General features: G+C 49.1%; 1 protein-coding gene across 12 annotated transcripts in view; it reads right to left on the bottom strand.

Annotated features, from left to right (window-relative positions):
- The window catches only part of MEGF11 (multiple EGF like domains 11), a 400,952-nt gene that overhangs the window by 205,664 nt on the left and 180,763 nt on the right, over positions 1–14,525 (bottom strand). For all 12 annotated transcript variants that reach the window (XR_015135430.1, XM_086322959.1, XM_086322954.1 and 9 more), the window contains one exon: positions 9,416–9,508. Coding sequence is in view for 11 of the 12 variants with exons in the window: in XM_086322959.1 (XP_086179085.1) it covers positions 9,416–9,508 (93 nt within the window). In the remaining variant the exon portion in view is untranslated. The remainder of the gene's footprint in view (positions 1–9,415; positions 9,509–14,525) is intronic.

The following is a 14,525-nucleotide window of genomic DNA, read 5'->3' as shown; positions in this document are numbered from 1 at the left end:
CACATGTGCCGAGGCTTTGCTGACCCCTGGCCCTGCTCAGAGGGCACTGACTGGTCCTGCACGTCCCCTGGTCTGACAGTCAGAGGGAGAAGGGCCAAAGCCCTGAGATGCCGCCTTCTCCCAACGAGCAGGAGGAGCAGTGGTCCCACGCCTCCTCTGCCCCATGACCTGCCTCCCTTGGACCCGGGAAGGGGGCTGTCTCAGCAGGTCTCCCCTCCTTTCCTTGTGGGCATTGTCACAAGAGAGCAACCCGGTCCAAGGGTGGAAGGAGGGTGGGGGGACCAGCTGTCCTCAGTCCTGGGGTTGAGGGTCTCCACAGGCTGCCCCCTGCCCAGCCTCATCCTCACCCCAAACTTGTCTGGACCCCCGTGAGAGCAGAGCACCCCCAGCATCTGCTCCCCAGCATTTCCCATTCTTCCTGGCAGGCACTTTTGGAAGAAACGAGCTCTGGAGGGGAGGAAATCATCCTCTTCACTGGCTTCCAGAGCACAGCCACGGCCAGGGTGTCTCAAAAAGAGGGAGGCAGGGGGAGGGGAGGTGACATTCGAGGACCGAGAGATGGAGAGGCCAGCAGGTCTGTCTTCCTGCTGCCCTCCCCTGCAGCCCATGGCACCCCCAGGACTCGGGGTGGGACTGGGTTGATCTCTCTTAAATGTATTTGCTTATCTATCTGCACTGGGTCTTAGTTGAGGTACACAGGATCCTTAGTTGAGCCATGCAAACTCATTATTGCACCTTGTGGGATCCAGTTCCCTGACCAGGGATAGAATCCAGGCCCCCTGTCGTGGGAGCTCAGAGTCTTAGCCACTGAACTGCCAGGAAAGTCCCTCTTAACCCTGCTCAAGTCTCTTTCAGCCTCTATCACAGACTCCTCACAACTGAGTTATTCACTTTCCTCACCTTGTAGTATTCCCTGGTGGCTCAGAGGGTAAAGCGTCTTTGGGGTCGATCCCAGGGTCAGGAAGATTCCCTGGAGAAGGAAATGGCAACCCACTCCAGTACTCCTGCCTGGAAAATCCCATGGACAGAGAAGCCTGGTAGACTACAGACCGTGGGATCGCAGAGAGTCGGACACGACTGAGCGACTTCACTTTCACTTTCTTCCTCACCTTCTCAGCCCCAACGCCCACCCCCAGTGGCCTGGGGAAAATCTGACAGACCCATATCGGATGCTCACCAGCTGTGGGGCCTTGGGGTATCATTTAACCTCTCTGTGCTTCAGTTTCTTTCTTCAAAATGGGACACAGCACACACCTGGTTCCTTCCTTCCTCCCAATATGGCTTTCCTGAACCCTTCGGTCCCCTCATCTCCCATCGAAGCCAGAACTTTCTCTCTCCCGACTCTTCCTCCTCCCTCCTCTCAGTATGGGTGGGTCTGGCTTCTGTTCACAGCTCCTTGAGGATGGGGGCCATGCCCTCCTCATTCCTAATACCCACTCCAGCCCCAGACCCCCGCGGTGTGGGCCTCTGAGTAGTACTCAATACATGCGTATTAAATGGAACTCAAGGGACAGAGAACACAGAGCCAGCGGAGCACTAGCCCGGCTACTGAATACCTTTTTGTTTAAAATTAGAATTCTGTGGTGAAGAGCAGCCCCTCTCATGCACAGACCTTGAAAAAGCATTTGCTGCCACGTCCGCAGCTCCCTTCTGTCCCCGTCATGGTGACTGCGCCCCAGCGTGCGCTGACACGGAGCCCACCGGCCCGGGGAGGCCCACGGGCGCACCAGATGCTGGCAGAAGGCGGCCCAGGCGGTTCTGCCAGGGGCCGCGGGCTGGGCAGAGCAGCGCACGGGAACAGCGAGTGTAATTGCTTTTTTGGTGATTCATCTGAAGTTGCTTTAACCTTGACAGCAGGCTTCGTGTAGGGAGAAAAACACTGAGTGAGCGGCAGCCTCCGGGTTGGCAGGATGCCCCTCTGCACCCCTCCCTGAGGAGGCAGCCAAGGCTCCCCAGGTGCCCCCACCTGGGGGAGGCAAGGCTATGAGTCACTGTCCCCATTCAGGGCTGCCCACCACCCCCACCCTCAGTCCTTTCCAGGTCCTGGAATCCCAGGAGGGCTATGCATGGCGGAGAGGGGTGTTGGGAAGAGCAGACAACTTCTAGAGGTCAGCAGCTGGAAGGGCATAAGGGCCCTTGATCAGGCGAGATGATGCTGGATTTTCACTTTCCAGAAACACGGCATCCTAGGATTTTTAGACCTGAAATATACATGCTGACCTTCCCATTTTATAGATGGGAAAATAGGCTCAGAGTAATCACTGCTCAGGTAACTAATGTGCCATTAAATGGTGAAAATTTGAACTCTGTAGCTTCAAGCACGCATGCTAAGGTGCTTCCGTCGTGTCCGACTCTTTGCAATACTATGGACTGTAGCCTGCCAGGCTCCCCTGTCCCTAGGATTCTCCAGGCAAGGATACTGGAGTAGGTTGCCATGCCCCTCTCCAGGGGATCTTCCTGACCCAGGGATCAAACCCGAGTCTCTTATGTTTCCTGCATGGGCAGGCAGGTTCTTTATTACTAGCACCACCAAAGTCACTCCAACAAATGATGCTGGGAAAACGTGATATCTACATGCAGAAAAACTGAAGTTGGACTACTTTATACTATAAGCAAAAATTAACTCAAAATGGATCAAAGACCTACTTGCATGAGCTAAAACTATTATAAGATTTTTAGACAAAAACATAGGAGGAAAGCTTCATGACACTGGATTTGACAATACTTTCTTGGATATGACATCAAAAGTACTGGCAACAAAAAATATAAATTGGAGTTCATCAAAATTTAAAAGTTTTGTGCATCAAAGGGTACAACAGAATAAAAAGGCAAGCCATGGTATGGGAGAAAATATTTTAAAATCACATATAATGCATTAACATCCAGGATATATAAAGAACACCTACAATTTAGTACCAACCAGGTAACCCAGTTGGAAAAATATGAACATTTCTCCAAAGAAGATATATAAATGGGCACTAAAGTATACAAAAGGAGACTCAACATCACTAACGATTAAGGAAAAGCAAACGAAAACCACAATGAGATACTACTTTACACCCATTAGGATGACCATTATATTGGATTGGCTAAAAAGTTCATTTGGGTTTTTCCATAAGATGCTATAGAAAAACCTACATGAACTTTCTGGCCAAACCAATAAAAAATAAAAATAGAAAATAATAAATATTGACAAGGCTATATAGAAATTATAACCTTGTACTTGGCTAATGGGAATGTAAAATGGTATAGACCCTGTGGAAAATAGTATGGTGATTCCTCAAAAAATTAAACATAGAATTACTACATGCTCCAGCAAACTGCTTCTGGCTACCTATGCAAAAGAAGTGAAAGCAGGAATGTGAAGAGATATTTGTACATCCATAGTGGCGTGGTTCACAATAGCCAAAAGGTACAAGCAACCCAAGTGTCCGCTGATGGGTGAAGGGGCAAACAAAAGATAGTATATACATACAATGGAATATTATTCAGCCTTAAAAAGCAAGGAAGCTCTAATGCATGTCACAATATGGACGCAACTTTTAGACGTTATGCGAAGTGAAATAAGCCAGTCACAAAAGGACAGATGTTATATAATCCTTTTTATACGTGGTACCTAGAGTCAGCAAATTTTGAGAGAAAATAGAATGGTGATTGACTGCAGCTAGGGGGTGTGGGGAATAGGAAGTTAGTGTTCAATGGGTAGAGATTTTCAGTTGGGGAAGATGAAAAAGCACTGGAGATGGATGATAATGATGGTTGCACAGTAACGTGAATGTCCTTAATGCTACAGAACTGCACTTTAAAATGGTTAAAATGGTAAACTTTATGTTATGTATATTTTCATACACACAAATCCCTAGCACACAGATATCGTGGTTTGAAAAGGACTGACCTAGAGAGTCCCTGGCTAGTTGAGGAGTATGAGTGTATTTCTGAGTTGGTAAATGTTATATTTTCATCTGCAAGGACAGTTGAAAGCCAAGTCAGCCAGGGGTCCCCCACACCATTCAAGATAAGAACACATTTGACTTGGCAGAGGCTGCTCTTGGTAGTGGCCCAGCTTGGTTCCCGCTGCCTTCATTACTCAGGCCTGCTCTGCAGTCCTGTCTCATGCTGAGCATCAGGCCTGGAGGGTGGGCGGGGTGGGGGGAGTCAGTTTCCACAAACAGCGAGAGACTGTGCAATGAGTTTTTACTCTCCTGCACTCTATGCACATAGGTAAAACCAGTTCAGTAGAATCTAAAAATATGGGAAACTACGGAGAAAGCGGGGGGCGGGTGGGGCTTCTCTCCATGTCTACCCCCGCTATCCTCCCTTCTGGGGTGGCCTGAAACCAAAACCAAAATGCCACTCTATAACCCAGAATCCAAACTGCAAAGCACCTTGGGAAGGGAGGCAGAGAAGCAGGACCCAAGAAATACAATAATTAAATAATACAATGAAGGCTGAAATTTCCAAGTTGATTCTTGGGTATCATTTATAAAAGTTAACAGGGCATATTTAATTTAGGAATTGGCTCACGTCCTTCTCCTTACAGCTGAAACCTCATAAATGAAATATACTGGACCATTGCCCAGTGCGGAAATAAAAGTTATGAATAATGTTTCTATCTCAATCATTGTCAGTGCTTTAATATTTCTAATTACTTTAAAAAGCTAGATATTCAATATGGCAAAACTTTTTTTCTTTTTATCTCCACTTGTGAGATTAGTGCAATTTAATAAGAGTCACTCTGTCGTCTTTATTCAGTGTAAACTGACATTTCATCCTTTTACTCTTCATTATTATATAGGATGGAAGTTTATGACCAAGCGTACAGCCACTCCATTTGCCCATATTGGTTCATCTAACATCTTGGAATTATCCATGATAGCCGACGTGTCTACCTACCAGAAAAATCAGCATCACCTTATTTCCTTTATGGAGCAGAAAGAAATTCATCCAGGCTTTCAAGAAATTAGGCTATGAGGTTATAAGTCTGTAAAAGAATGAAAAGTACCCCCCATCCTACTACTGGATTCGTCTCTTTCATGTCTATCAAAGTCATAAATCCCTTGGCAACCACAGAGGGCAGGAGCAGGCAGATGACGGATCTTTATAATCCTCCCTGCCACTTCCAGGAACTTATCCTAAAAAGAAATTGGAACATGTGGGCAAAGATACACGTGCAGGAAGAATCCTTGCAGCATTTTTACACAGGACCACAGCCCCTTATCCATAGGTCCACAACCCCCAAATCTGTAAAGAATCCAAAGGAATTTTTTTTTAATTTTCCAAAATTCATTTAGAGGCAGAATCTTTGTGGAAGCCATTTGTGGTTATACATCATCTGTATGTCACTAGAAGTCATCGGTTATATGTCACTTCAGAAATGTTACTATGTTTCATCCCAAGGTGTTGCCCAAACTCCACTGGAGGCATATGCCATATATGATCTAGTCACCATAAACTTTCCTGAACTCTGAAAAAAATCTAAATTTTGAAAGCAACAGGGAACAAAGATCTTGGATAAAAGATAATGAGCCTAACATACTGAAAAATCATAAACAGCCTAAATGTCCATCACGAAGAGACTGGTTACTTTCAGTAATCCATCGGATGAAATTCTATAAAGCCATTAAAAATTTTTAAGGTAGTTTCATGTTTATTGATAAGGAAATGAGTATATGATATAAGTTGAATTTAAAAAGTGAGTTACAGAATAGCACATTTGATCTAATAACATTGTGTCCTCATCTAGCTCTAAGAGCAAATATGCAGACAAAGAACAGGGAAGGCAACCACTCAGAGGCCAGAAGAGGTTATCGCTGGGTGTATAGGTTTAACTTTTTGTCTGTACTTCCAGTGACATTTCAATTTCCTTTTAAACATGAACAGGTATCAGGTAGCGCTAGTGGTAAAGAACCCACCTGCCAATGCAAAGACATAAGAGATGTAGGCTTGATCCCTAGGTTGGGAAGACCCCCCTGGAGGAGGGTATGGCAACCCATTCCAGTATTCTTGCCTGGAGAATCCCATAGATAGAGGAGCCTAGTGGGCTACAGTCCATAGGGTTGCAAAGAGCCAGACACAACTGAAGCGAACTCAGCACACAGCATGCAGGGGTGTTTTTAGAATCAGAAAAAAACACCAAGAATGATGCCTTTGACTAAATAAAAAATCCAAGCTTCCCTGCAAGTATGTCACATGTATAGACATGCAAATGAGAGACTCCATTCAGAAATCTCCAGATACTGCGCTGACAGAGACACCCATCCCCGTTGACATGGGCCCCATTAAGTCCCTAAAGTGCCTCAGAGCACACACTGGCAGACAGGTGTCCAAACGCACAATAGCAAGGAGGGTCAGCTTGCTCGGAGTAAACAAATTCACAATCTGTGTCCCACGGCTGATTCATCTACTTCCACAACAATATCTCAGGGCCACATCTTTTAAGCAGATCCTTCCTTCCCCTGTGAGCAACTAGGTTTTCTCATCAAAGACCTGTTTCAACCTCAGGCTGTATTAACAGAGGCTGAGCATCCAGAAGGAAAGAAAGCATAATTACATGTCCAGGCTTAGGTTTTTACTTGATCAGTAGTCCCAGTTTCATCATTTACTGGCTGTGTGCCCTTTGAAAGTTCTTTAACCTCTCTGTGTTTCAACTTTCTCGTCTGTAAAATGGGGCTAATAATAATTTTCATATCATAGGGTTGTTGCAAAGAGTAAATGAGAAGATGAATAAAGTACCTAGTGCATAGTAAAATTCAATAAAGGGCACATATATCTATTATTATTTTTCCATACGAGCTTGCATCTGTAGTCAGATCTAGGAACAACAGCCAAGAGGAATAAAGGCCACAGCCAATGGAGAGAAACTAAATAGAGAAGGAAGTTTAGACAATGTCATATAAGAAACAAAGAAGCTTTGAAAATAAAAACTGGGGGAAAGGAGGTGATCGCTGTCTTCTAATACCTGAAGGCCTCACCTGTGGAAGGAGACTCTGATATCATCTGTACGGTTTCAATGACTACCATCAATTGCTCTAAGATGACTATCTGCCCACACACAATTTGCTGTCCACTGAGCTCCTTGGGAGAAAGTACAGATAAGGCAAGGATGGTCATGGAGATCCAGCACCCAGCCCTGGCCTTTATCATGGGTGAGAACCAACTCGTAGAAGCTAGAGACAGATTTCAACTTAAAAGAGGGGAAAACTTTTCAATAGTCAGAATGTGCTTCTATAGGAAAGCAGTGAGCTCCTTGTTAAGAGAGGGATTCAAGCAGTGGTTGGAAATCTCTTGGCAGGGCATCTAAATGGTCAGTGCTCTGAATGATTTTGAGAATGGGAATCTATGAATTCTCTTCATTCAATCCTCCCATCTCTCAAAGGAGGGTTGGATTCATCTTTTAAGACTTTCTGTGAGTTTAGGAGTACATGCCTTGAGTAGATGCAAAGGTGGTGGCTCTTGAACCCACGAGGGTGGATTTACTGAGGAAACAGGTTGCGAGTTGCTCAGCACCAAGTCTGATGACTGAATTGGAAGTGGCAATTGGGCAGCTTGGGTTCACACTGTGAAGTAACAGGGCTACATGCTTGGTAAACACACTCCAGGCACAAGATTTACTCTAAACTGCCTAGTCCCATTGATCTAAGGCAGCTGCCCTTCCATTTCTTTCACTGCACTGGAAGGAAACCCGAAGTGACTGACTGAAAACACCTCCAGGTCCCACCGCCACCACAGTCCAGAAACAGCGAGCGTCAAACAGACTCGTGCTGGATGGTGATTTGTGCGCACTCAGGACCCGGAGACTCAGGCTGTATTTCAACCTCCAGCAGACCGCTCTTGACGTTATAATTTGGCAACAGCAAGCAAACCTGTCCCAGAAGGGTTAACCGAACCTGAGTTAGATAGTTCCTCATCAAAGATTCATTGTAGGCAAAGTTACACAAAGCAGAACAAAGCTAAGAGGGGAAAAAAGCTCTCAAACGCTTCAGCCGACATGTTTCTGGTGCTCACACAAAGGTTGCTTGAACACATTTCTTTATCTTCCGCGTCCCCCAGGTGTACCTTTCATTGCCTGGGGGAGTCCCTGCCCTGTTTCTCAGCACAACTTACCTCAAAGCAGGGAAAAGGGTGGAAGGAAGAAGATACTACAGTCAATGGAGGTCCCAGCACATTAGAGAGAGTCTCTGGAGCACCCCAAACTGACCCTGGGCTCCCTAAGCCTAGAGAACCACCCAAACAAAGCCCAAACAAAATCACATCCAATAGTTTGCTTCGCCTGGTAAGTTCCCATAGACTGGACGGACAGGGAGACTCCAGTTAAGGCCTTTGGAAAAAAGGACCATAACAAGATGTCACCCCAGCAGAGAGTGGAAAACGGCAAGGGTACCACCCTGGGCCAGTGTGGACCCAACATTCCTTCTTCAAGTTGTCATGACCGTTGCAGAACAGGGAGGTGGCTCCCCAAGACGGGTCACTGGTACGGGTTAGACCCCGCCTGGACCAGCTTAGCTATGTTACCTCCCCGAGTCACACACAGAAAGACACCCTATCCCAGCTCAAAGCAGGAAGGAAACTGGGCTTCCACACTAATCAAGGGCTCTTTGGAATCAAGTAAGACCATGACATTAGCCAACCATTGATCCCAAACAGTGCCACTGGAAAGAAGGCTATCTGTGAGGATATAGGGGAAATGAGCCAAAGGGGAAGCGTTCGCCTTCAGCTGGACTCTTGGCAGAGAATTCCCTGAGCCCTCGGCCGCCAGTCCCACAGTAGAGATGTGCCTGTGCTGCTGTGGGTCACTCGGTCAGTCCAAGCACATCCGCCTCACTCGTGCTCACTAGAGAGCCTCCCCCAGGAAGTGTGAACAGCCGCCCAGAGAGATGTAAGAACACAGTAACCACCCCCTACAAGCATGCCATTCTTCTACCTTTGGGGAACACAGACCCATCCCAGGGCCCACCAGTCTCATAAATCAGTCCCTGGAGTTGCTGTGAGCACCCACTGAGCCTTTGGATCAGCCACACTGAGGACCAAACCTCGACTACTGTGACGTCCTGGGTCGACACCCACGGGTGGCTTCTCAATTTCACTTTAAGCCTCAAAGACCTTACTCAGAGGTGTTTCATCCATCAAAAGTCAGAGTCTCTGTGAGTACCCACTGAGCCTTTGGATCAGCCAAAGATGATCCATAGATGACCACACAGTTTCCCCCACACACAACATGCAATGCCCCTCCAGACCTCCACCATGCCCCTAGAGCCCTCCACCCCAAGTACCATCATGTAGGCATGCTTCCTCCCCGATGCCCACATTTGCCTAGGCACCCCAAGCCCAGAACAAAGAATTCAGCATCCAACCACGGCACAGCCCCTCCCCAGCCAGAGCTGTGGCCCTGCCCAAACCCCAAAGACCCCAGACTCACCGCTGGAGCAGTCAGGCCCTCCCCAGCCGGGCTCACAGTGGCAGGTGTCCGGGGAAACGCAGCGGCCGTGCACACACTCCTCTGTACACAAGGCTGCGGGAGGTCAGAAGAGAGGGAGGAAGAATAGGACCAGTGTGAAAACCAAGCCATCTGGTCAAGGAGCACAATCCACTTTGTAAAGATGCTCAGAACACATCTCTGGCTGCAGGGAAAACAAGCTACTCCTGACCTGAGTTATTTAATTAACTCTGAAAAGGATTCAACAGGGTTAATTTTGCTTCCTAAAATGAAACCCAAGCCTCAGAAATGGCAGCTTGGTGACTTTTCAAGAGTTATTTCCTCCCCAAAAGAGGAAACACTAATTTTTGGCTATCAAACTAGAAGATGGCTTTAAAAACAAACAAACAAAGAGCTGATGGGGAGGGCAACAGAATGAGTTTTAAAAAAAGAGTATTTCCTGCAAGGTTTAACACTAGGAGACCCTCCACAAAGCCCAATCCCTACATCCCCACCCCTGTTCTCTTTCCCCATCAGGTCAGAAAATGACCCATCTTTTGGTTTCCCCAATTTCCTTATTGCAAAGGCCCCCACATTTATCAGGTTGCCTGAAAAGAATCTGTTCCCCTCACGTTTTCCCCACCTTTCTGCCCTCCTCCCCAAATGGCCCTATTTTGGGGCTCTCAAATGTCAGCAAATCTGCAAAGTACACAAATGCTGAGGAAAAAGCAACAGCTAATTATAAGAAAGTAATTAAGAGAGACAGCCACGATGATGATAATTGTAATTAGAAAGTGCCTGGCAATTTCTTATCACTCAGTCAAATGCTACAGCCTCCTGAGTTGGGAGGCAATAGCAGAATAGTTTCCATCAACTACCCCAGTGCTGAGAAGGCTTATTGGCAGCAGTTTGAGGAAGGGAGATTATTTCTCTCTCCCTTTGACATCCACATTTTCTCAAGGTCATCCATTGCTCCTGAGAGATCTGCCCCACCATCCAATCCATCAGTGAGGGATTATAGAAACCTCCTTGGCCACCCCATCCCCCCAATTTTGTGAGCCTGGGAAATCAGCAGCTACCATCAACACTGTCAGTTTTTCAGAAGGGATCTAGATGAAGCTTTTTTTCTGACAAGCAACTAGCCATCTTCTCGCTGCTTGGAACTGGCCTGGGCCAGGGAAGCAGGTGGCCCCCAGTGGTGAGCTTAGAGAAGCTGCCACTGACTTCCAAACACCCACCCTGCTTCCACGCCCACTGCTTGGCCGAATGCGAGCGAGAGGCTGCTGTCATGTTAGACAACAAAGTTCATTTTATGGTGGGTGGGGGGTCCTCTGCATGTGTGCATGCTCAGTTGTGTCTGACTCTGTGACCCCATGGACTGTAACCTGCCAGGCTCCTCTGTCCATGGGGATTCTCCAGGCAAGAATACTGGAGTGGGTTGCCATGCCCTCCTCCAGGGGATCTTCCCAACCCAGGGATCAAAGCCACATCTCCTGTGCCTGATGCACTGACAGTGGATTCTTTACCTACTGGGCCACTGGGGAAGCCCGTTGGGTCCTCTGGCCCCTCCCGAATACAAACCTTGGCTCTGAAGCTGTTGCCTTAGCTTTACCTAGGCCTACTGGCAAGGAAGACCCCAAAGAACCATTTCAGATGCCCCATTGGCTCGTAGTTAACTGACAGCCCATCCTTTGCCAGCCTGGGAAGTGGTGACTGTGGGGAGCCCTGGCCCTTGAGTCCTTCTCATTGGTACAGATGGCTTTCAGGCAGAGTTCTGGTTGTGCTCAAGACTTCAAGAGCCCCTCACTTCACAGATCCTGGGCAGTGGCTGGGACCTACTAGCTAACCCACTTCTTAGTTGAACCCTGACCCCAGTGACCAATTCCACTTAAAGCCACAGTGAGCTGCTCACTCAGTAGCTAACAAGACCCCAGTCAGTCATCCCTGCTGCCTGGCTTCCCCCGCTCCCACCGCACTTGCTAAACAAACTCAGATTCAATGTCCCCAGCATACACCAGACTCGAGGCATCGTCCCCTGGTTCCCCATCCCAGCCCTGTCCTCAGCGGCTCCCTCTTCCCTCCATCCCACCCCCTTAGGCTGAGGCCCCACTTTTTTCCATTCCTGGGCCCCTCACCTTCCAGCAGACCCTCCCGTCAGCTTGTCAGGTGAGCCCAGATACCTCCAGGCACCTTCTGCCTGCAGACAGCAGCGCCTTGATCCCTGCTCAGGGGTTCTGCTGCAGAAGGCGAGGGCAGGCAGCGGACCAGGGAACCTGTCCCATGTTAGGTCTGAAAGGCACCTCACAGAAAATCCATCCATCTGCTTCATTTTATCCATAGAAGAACTGAGGCCTGGGGGTCTGGGATCCCATGAACTGTGTGATCTCTGGTCAGGGAGGAAGGAGCTGGAGGAGGAGGCTCCCAGAGACAGAGGCCTCTGAAGGCTGAGGGAGGCAAGAGGCGACCACGATCATGTGGCCTTCATGCCACATCCAGGCTGGACAACCTCTCCCACCCAGAAGGTTCAAGCCAGAGAAGCTGTGTCACTGTGCCAAGTCCCCTGCAGGCTGAGCAGGGGCTTGGAGCAGCTCAAGGGAGAAAGGGCAGAGACTAGCCAGTGCCCCGCCAACCCTCACCTCTCTGGTCCTCTGACCCTAGAGACCTAAGCCCTGGCCTTTGTCCTGCCCCACCTCCTACCTGCAAGGGAGGCACCTCCGGGGGCTCTGAGCAAGCTCTTCCCATTCTCCCTTCCCGTGGCCTCTCCCAGGGACCCCTAGGACCGTGTGCTGAGGACCTCCCCCAGCTCAGCCCTAGATCCAGCACCCAGGCTCCCAGTGACTCTACAAGCAGAGTCCCTGGGCCTGAGTCCAGGGATGTGGTTGCTGTCCCCGCAGTCCATCCGGACCTCACTGTCCCCCTCTCCTCCTCATCACCCTGGTATTCCGTCTTGGCTATCTGCTTGTCAAAAACCTCAGTTCATTCATAGTTCATTGGCATTGTTTAGACAGTGTTGTCTGAAGCATGAAATATCGAGAGCAGATTTCTGAGGTTCAGATAGCCATATCTGGCAACTAGACCACTACGTGTTCATTATCTGGTGGGGAGGGGACAGGACAGCGGTGCCACAAGGTGAGTCTCCTGAGGGGGAGCAGAGGCAAGACCCGTGGCGCCACCTGGAGCAGGGGCAGCCAGCTCCTACCCAATTCTACGGGAACCCCAGGCGGGCTGTCCCTCTACACAGGGCCGGGGTTTACACGGCAGCCACCCCAAGAGTATACAGGTCCCCTGAGTTCTCTCTGACCTGAGTCCTTCACGCCAGCTGACCCCCCAGGAGAGGCTGAGTCATGGTTCCATCACCCCCACCTCCTCCTTCTCAGGCTCTTGTAACTTGAAATGGGGGCATTCTGTCAAACCCCCCTTCTCTCTGCTGCACACCCGGGTGCTGTCATGGGCATCCTGAGGCTGGCTCTGCCGAGGGCTCTGCGGAGACATCTGAACCTCTGCCCTCTCAGCTTCCCCCCACCCTGACCGCCACCCCATCATCCCGCCTCAGTCCCGCCTCTACCCTCCCAGGTGTTAGAGGTGCATTTAGTGATGAGCAGCATGGCACAGTGGCTAAGAGCACAGATGGCACCCAGGGAGCCGGGGCTGGGCCCGGCGGCGCCACTCATCAGCTCCGGACTTCAGGCGGGCTACCGCCCCCTCTGTGTCAGTCCCCATCTGTTCAGTGGGGGAGAGTGACAGGCTGGGCTTCGGGCTGTATGCAAGGATTCAGTGAGCTGACAAAGTACCCAGAGCAGACCCCTGGGGTCCAGTCAGTGCTGAGTGAGTCCTGTATTGTTACTAGTAGGGTGTCCTCAGCCCCACGGCAGGGTCTTGGCCATGTTTGAGCTTCCTTAATCCTCCACCCCCAGACTGTCTATCTTGTTCTCATCCTTCACTGAGGTCATAAACACGGGGGGTGAGCTCTATGGGACATAGGGGTGGAGTATTGGAGGGTGGCCCCTTCCCCACCTCCTTGTGGAGAGGCCAGGATGGAAGAGAAAGTGATGACCCATATTTAAACTCCCTATCTGCTATTTACAGTTACAATTACAGAACGATAAGCAAATAGCTTAACCTTCCGTGTCTCAGTTTCTTCATCTGTAAAATGGGGACAATTATAGTATCAATGTCATGGGCTATTACAAAGATTTAATGCAGTAATACATAATGAGTGTTTAGACCCAGCCTGGCCCCCAGTGAGTACCCAATAAACAGGACCTGCTGTTACTAATTCTCTGTCTCTCACACACACCGTGGGGTCTGGATCCCATGTCTAAGATAGCTGATGGTGCTCACCACTTAGTGCCAATTCCTGTGTGCTACCGGTTTCTGAGCACCCTCTATGTGCCAGGCTTCCCCACATGCTACCTCAACATCTATCACAGGCCATCCACACAGACCTTGAGAGAGTTACCTCTATCAGTACGTGTCTCTCCTTTGCAGATCTCCAGCCCCTGGGGGACAGAGGCCGCTTTCAGTTGGGCTTTTTAAAGCTCTCATGATGCCTGGTACACAGTAGGTGCTCAGTGTTTGTGGGTCCCAAGGAGAGCGCACCAAAGCAAGCATGGAGAGGGCATGGTTGTCTTTGGTTTCAGAGGTCAGTCACAGGGAAGTCGCCACATCTCTAGACCCTGCCTCTTGGCTCAGGCTACTTCTGGACCTGTGGGAACAGGGTGCTGGGTGGTCTTAGGGATATTGGGGGCTGTAGAACAAGCCCAGCTGTAGATGTGAGGAGACCCGGGTTTGTGTCTACCAGCATCCATCTCAGTGATATCAAGCAACTCACTTTCCTCCCCAGGGCTGTAACTTCCCCTGAAATTCAGATTAGACCAGAGGAGGTCTGAAGTCCCATTCAGCTGAGAGTCGCCAGAAGTCGTCATCTGCCCATGTCCTCCAGAAAAGGCCTGGACTACTGCCAGTGCTCTAGTCCCACTCCCTGATCCCCAAGCCCCATCCTCTCCCTATGGTCTTGATGTTTTAATCATCAAGATGATTATGCCCGACTCTTTAGTGACCTCATGGACTATAGCCCAGAAAGTTCCTCTGTCCATGGGATTTCCCAGGCAAG

The sequence above is a fragment of the Bos grunniens genome, chromosome 10 (assembly GCF_055505025.1).
Source record: "Bos grunniens cultivar Pamir isolate PY7600 chromosome 10, Bosgru_T2T1.0, whole genome shotgun sequence".
NCBI classification, from domain to species: Eukaryota; Metazoa; Chordata; class Mammalia; order Artiodactyla; family Bovidae; genus Bos; species Bos grunniens.
Note: the sequence above shows the minus strand (reverse complement) of the source record. Positions and strands in the feature narration are given on the sequence as shown.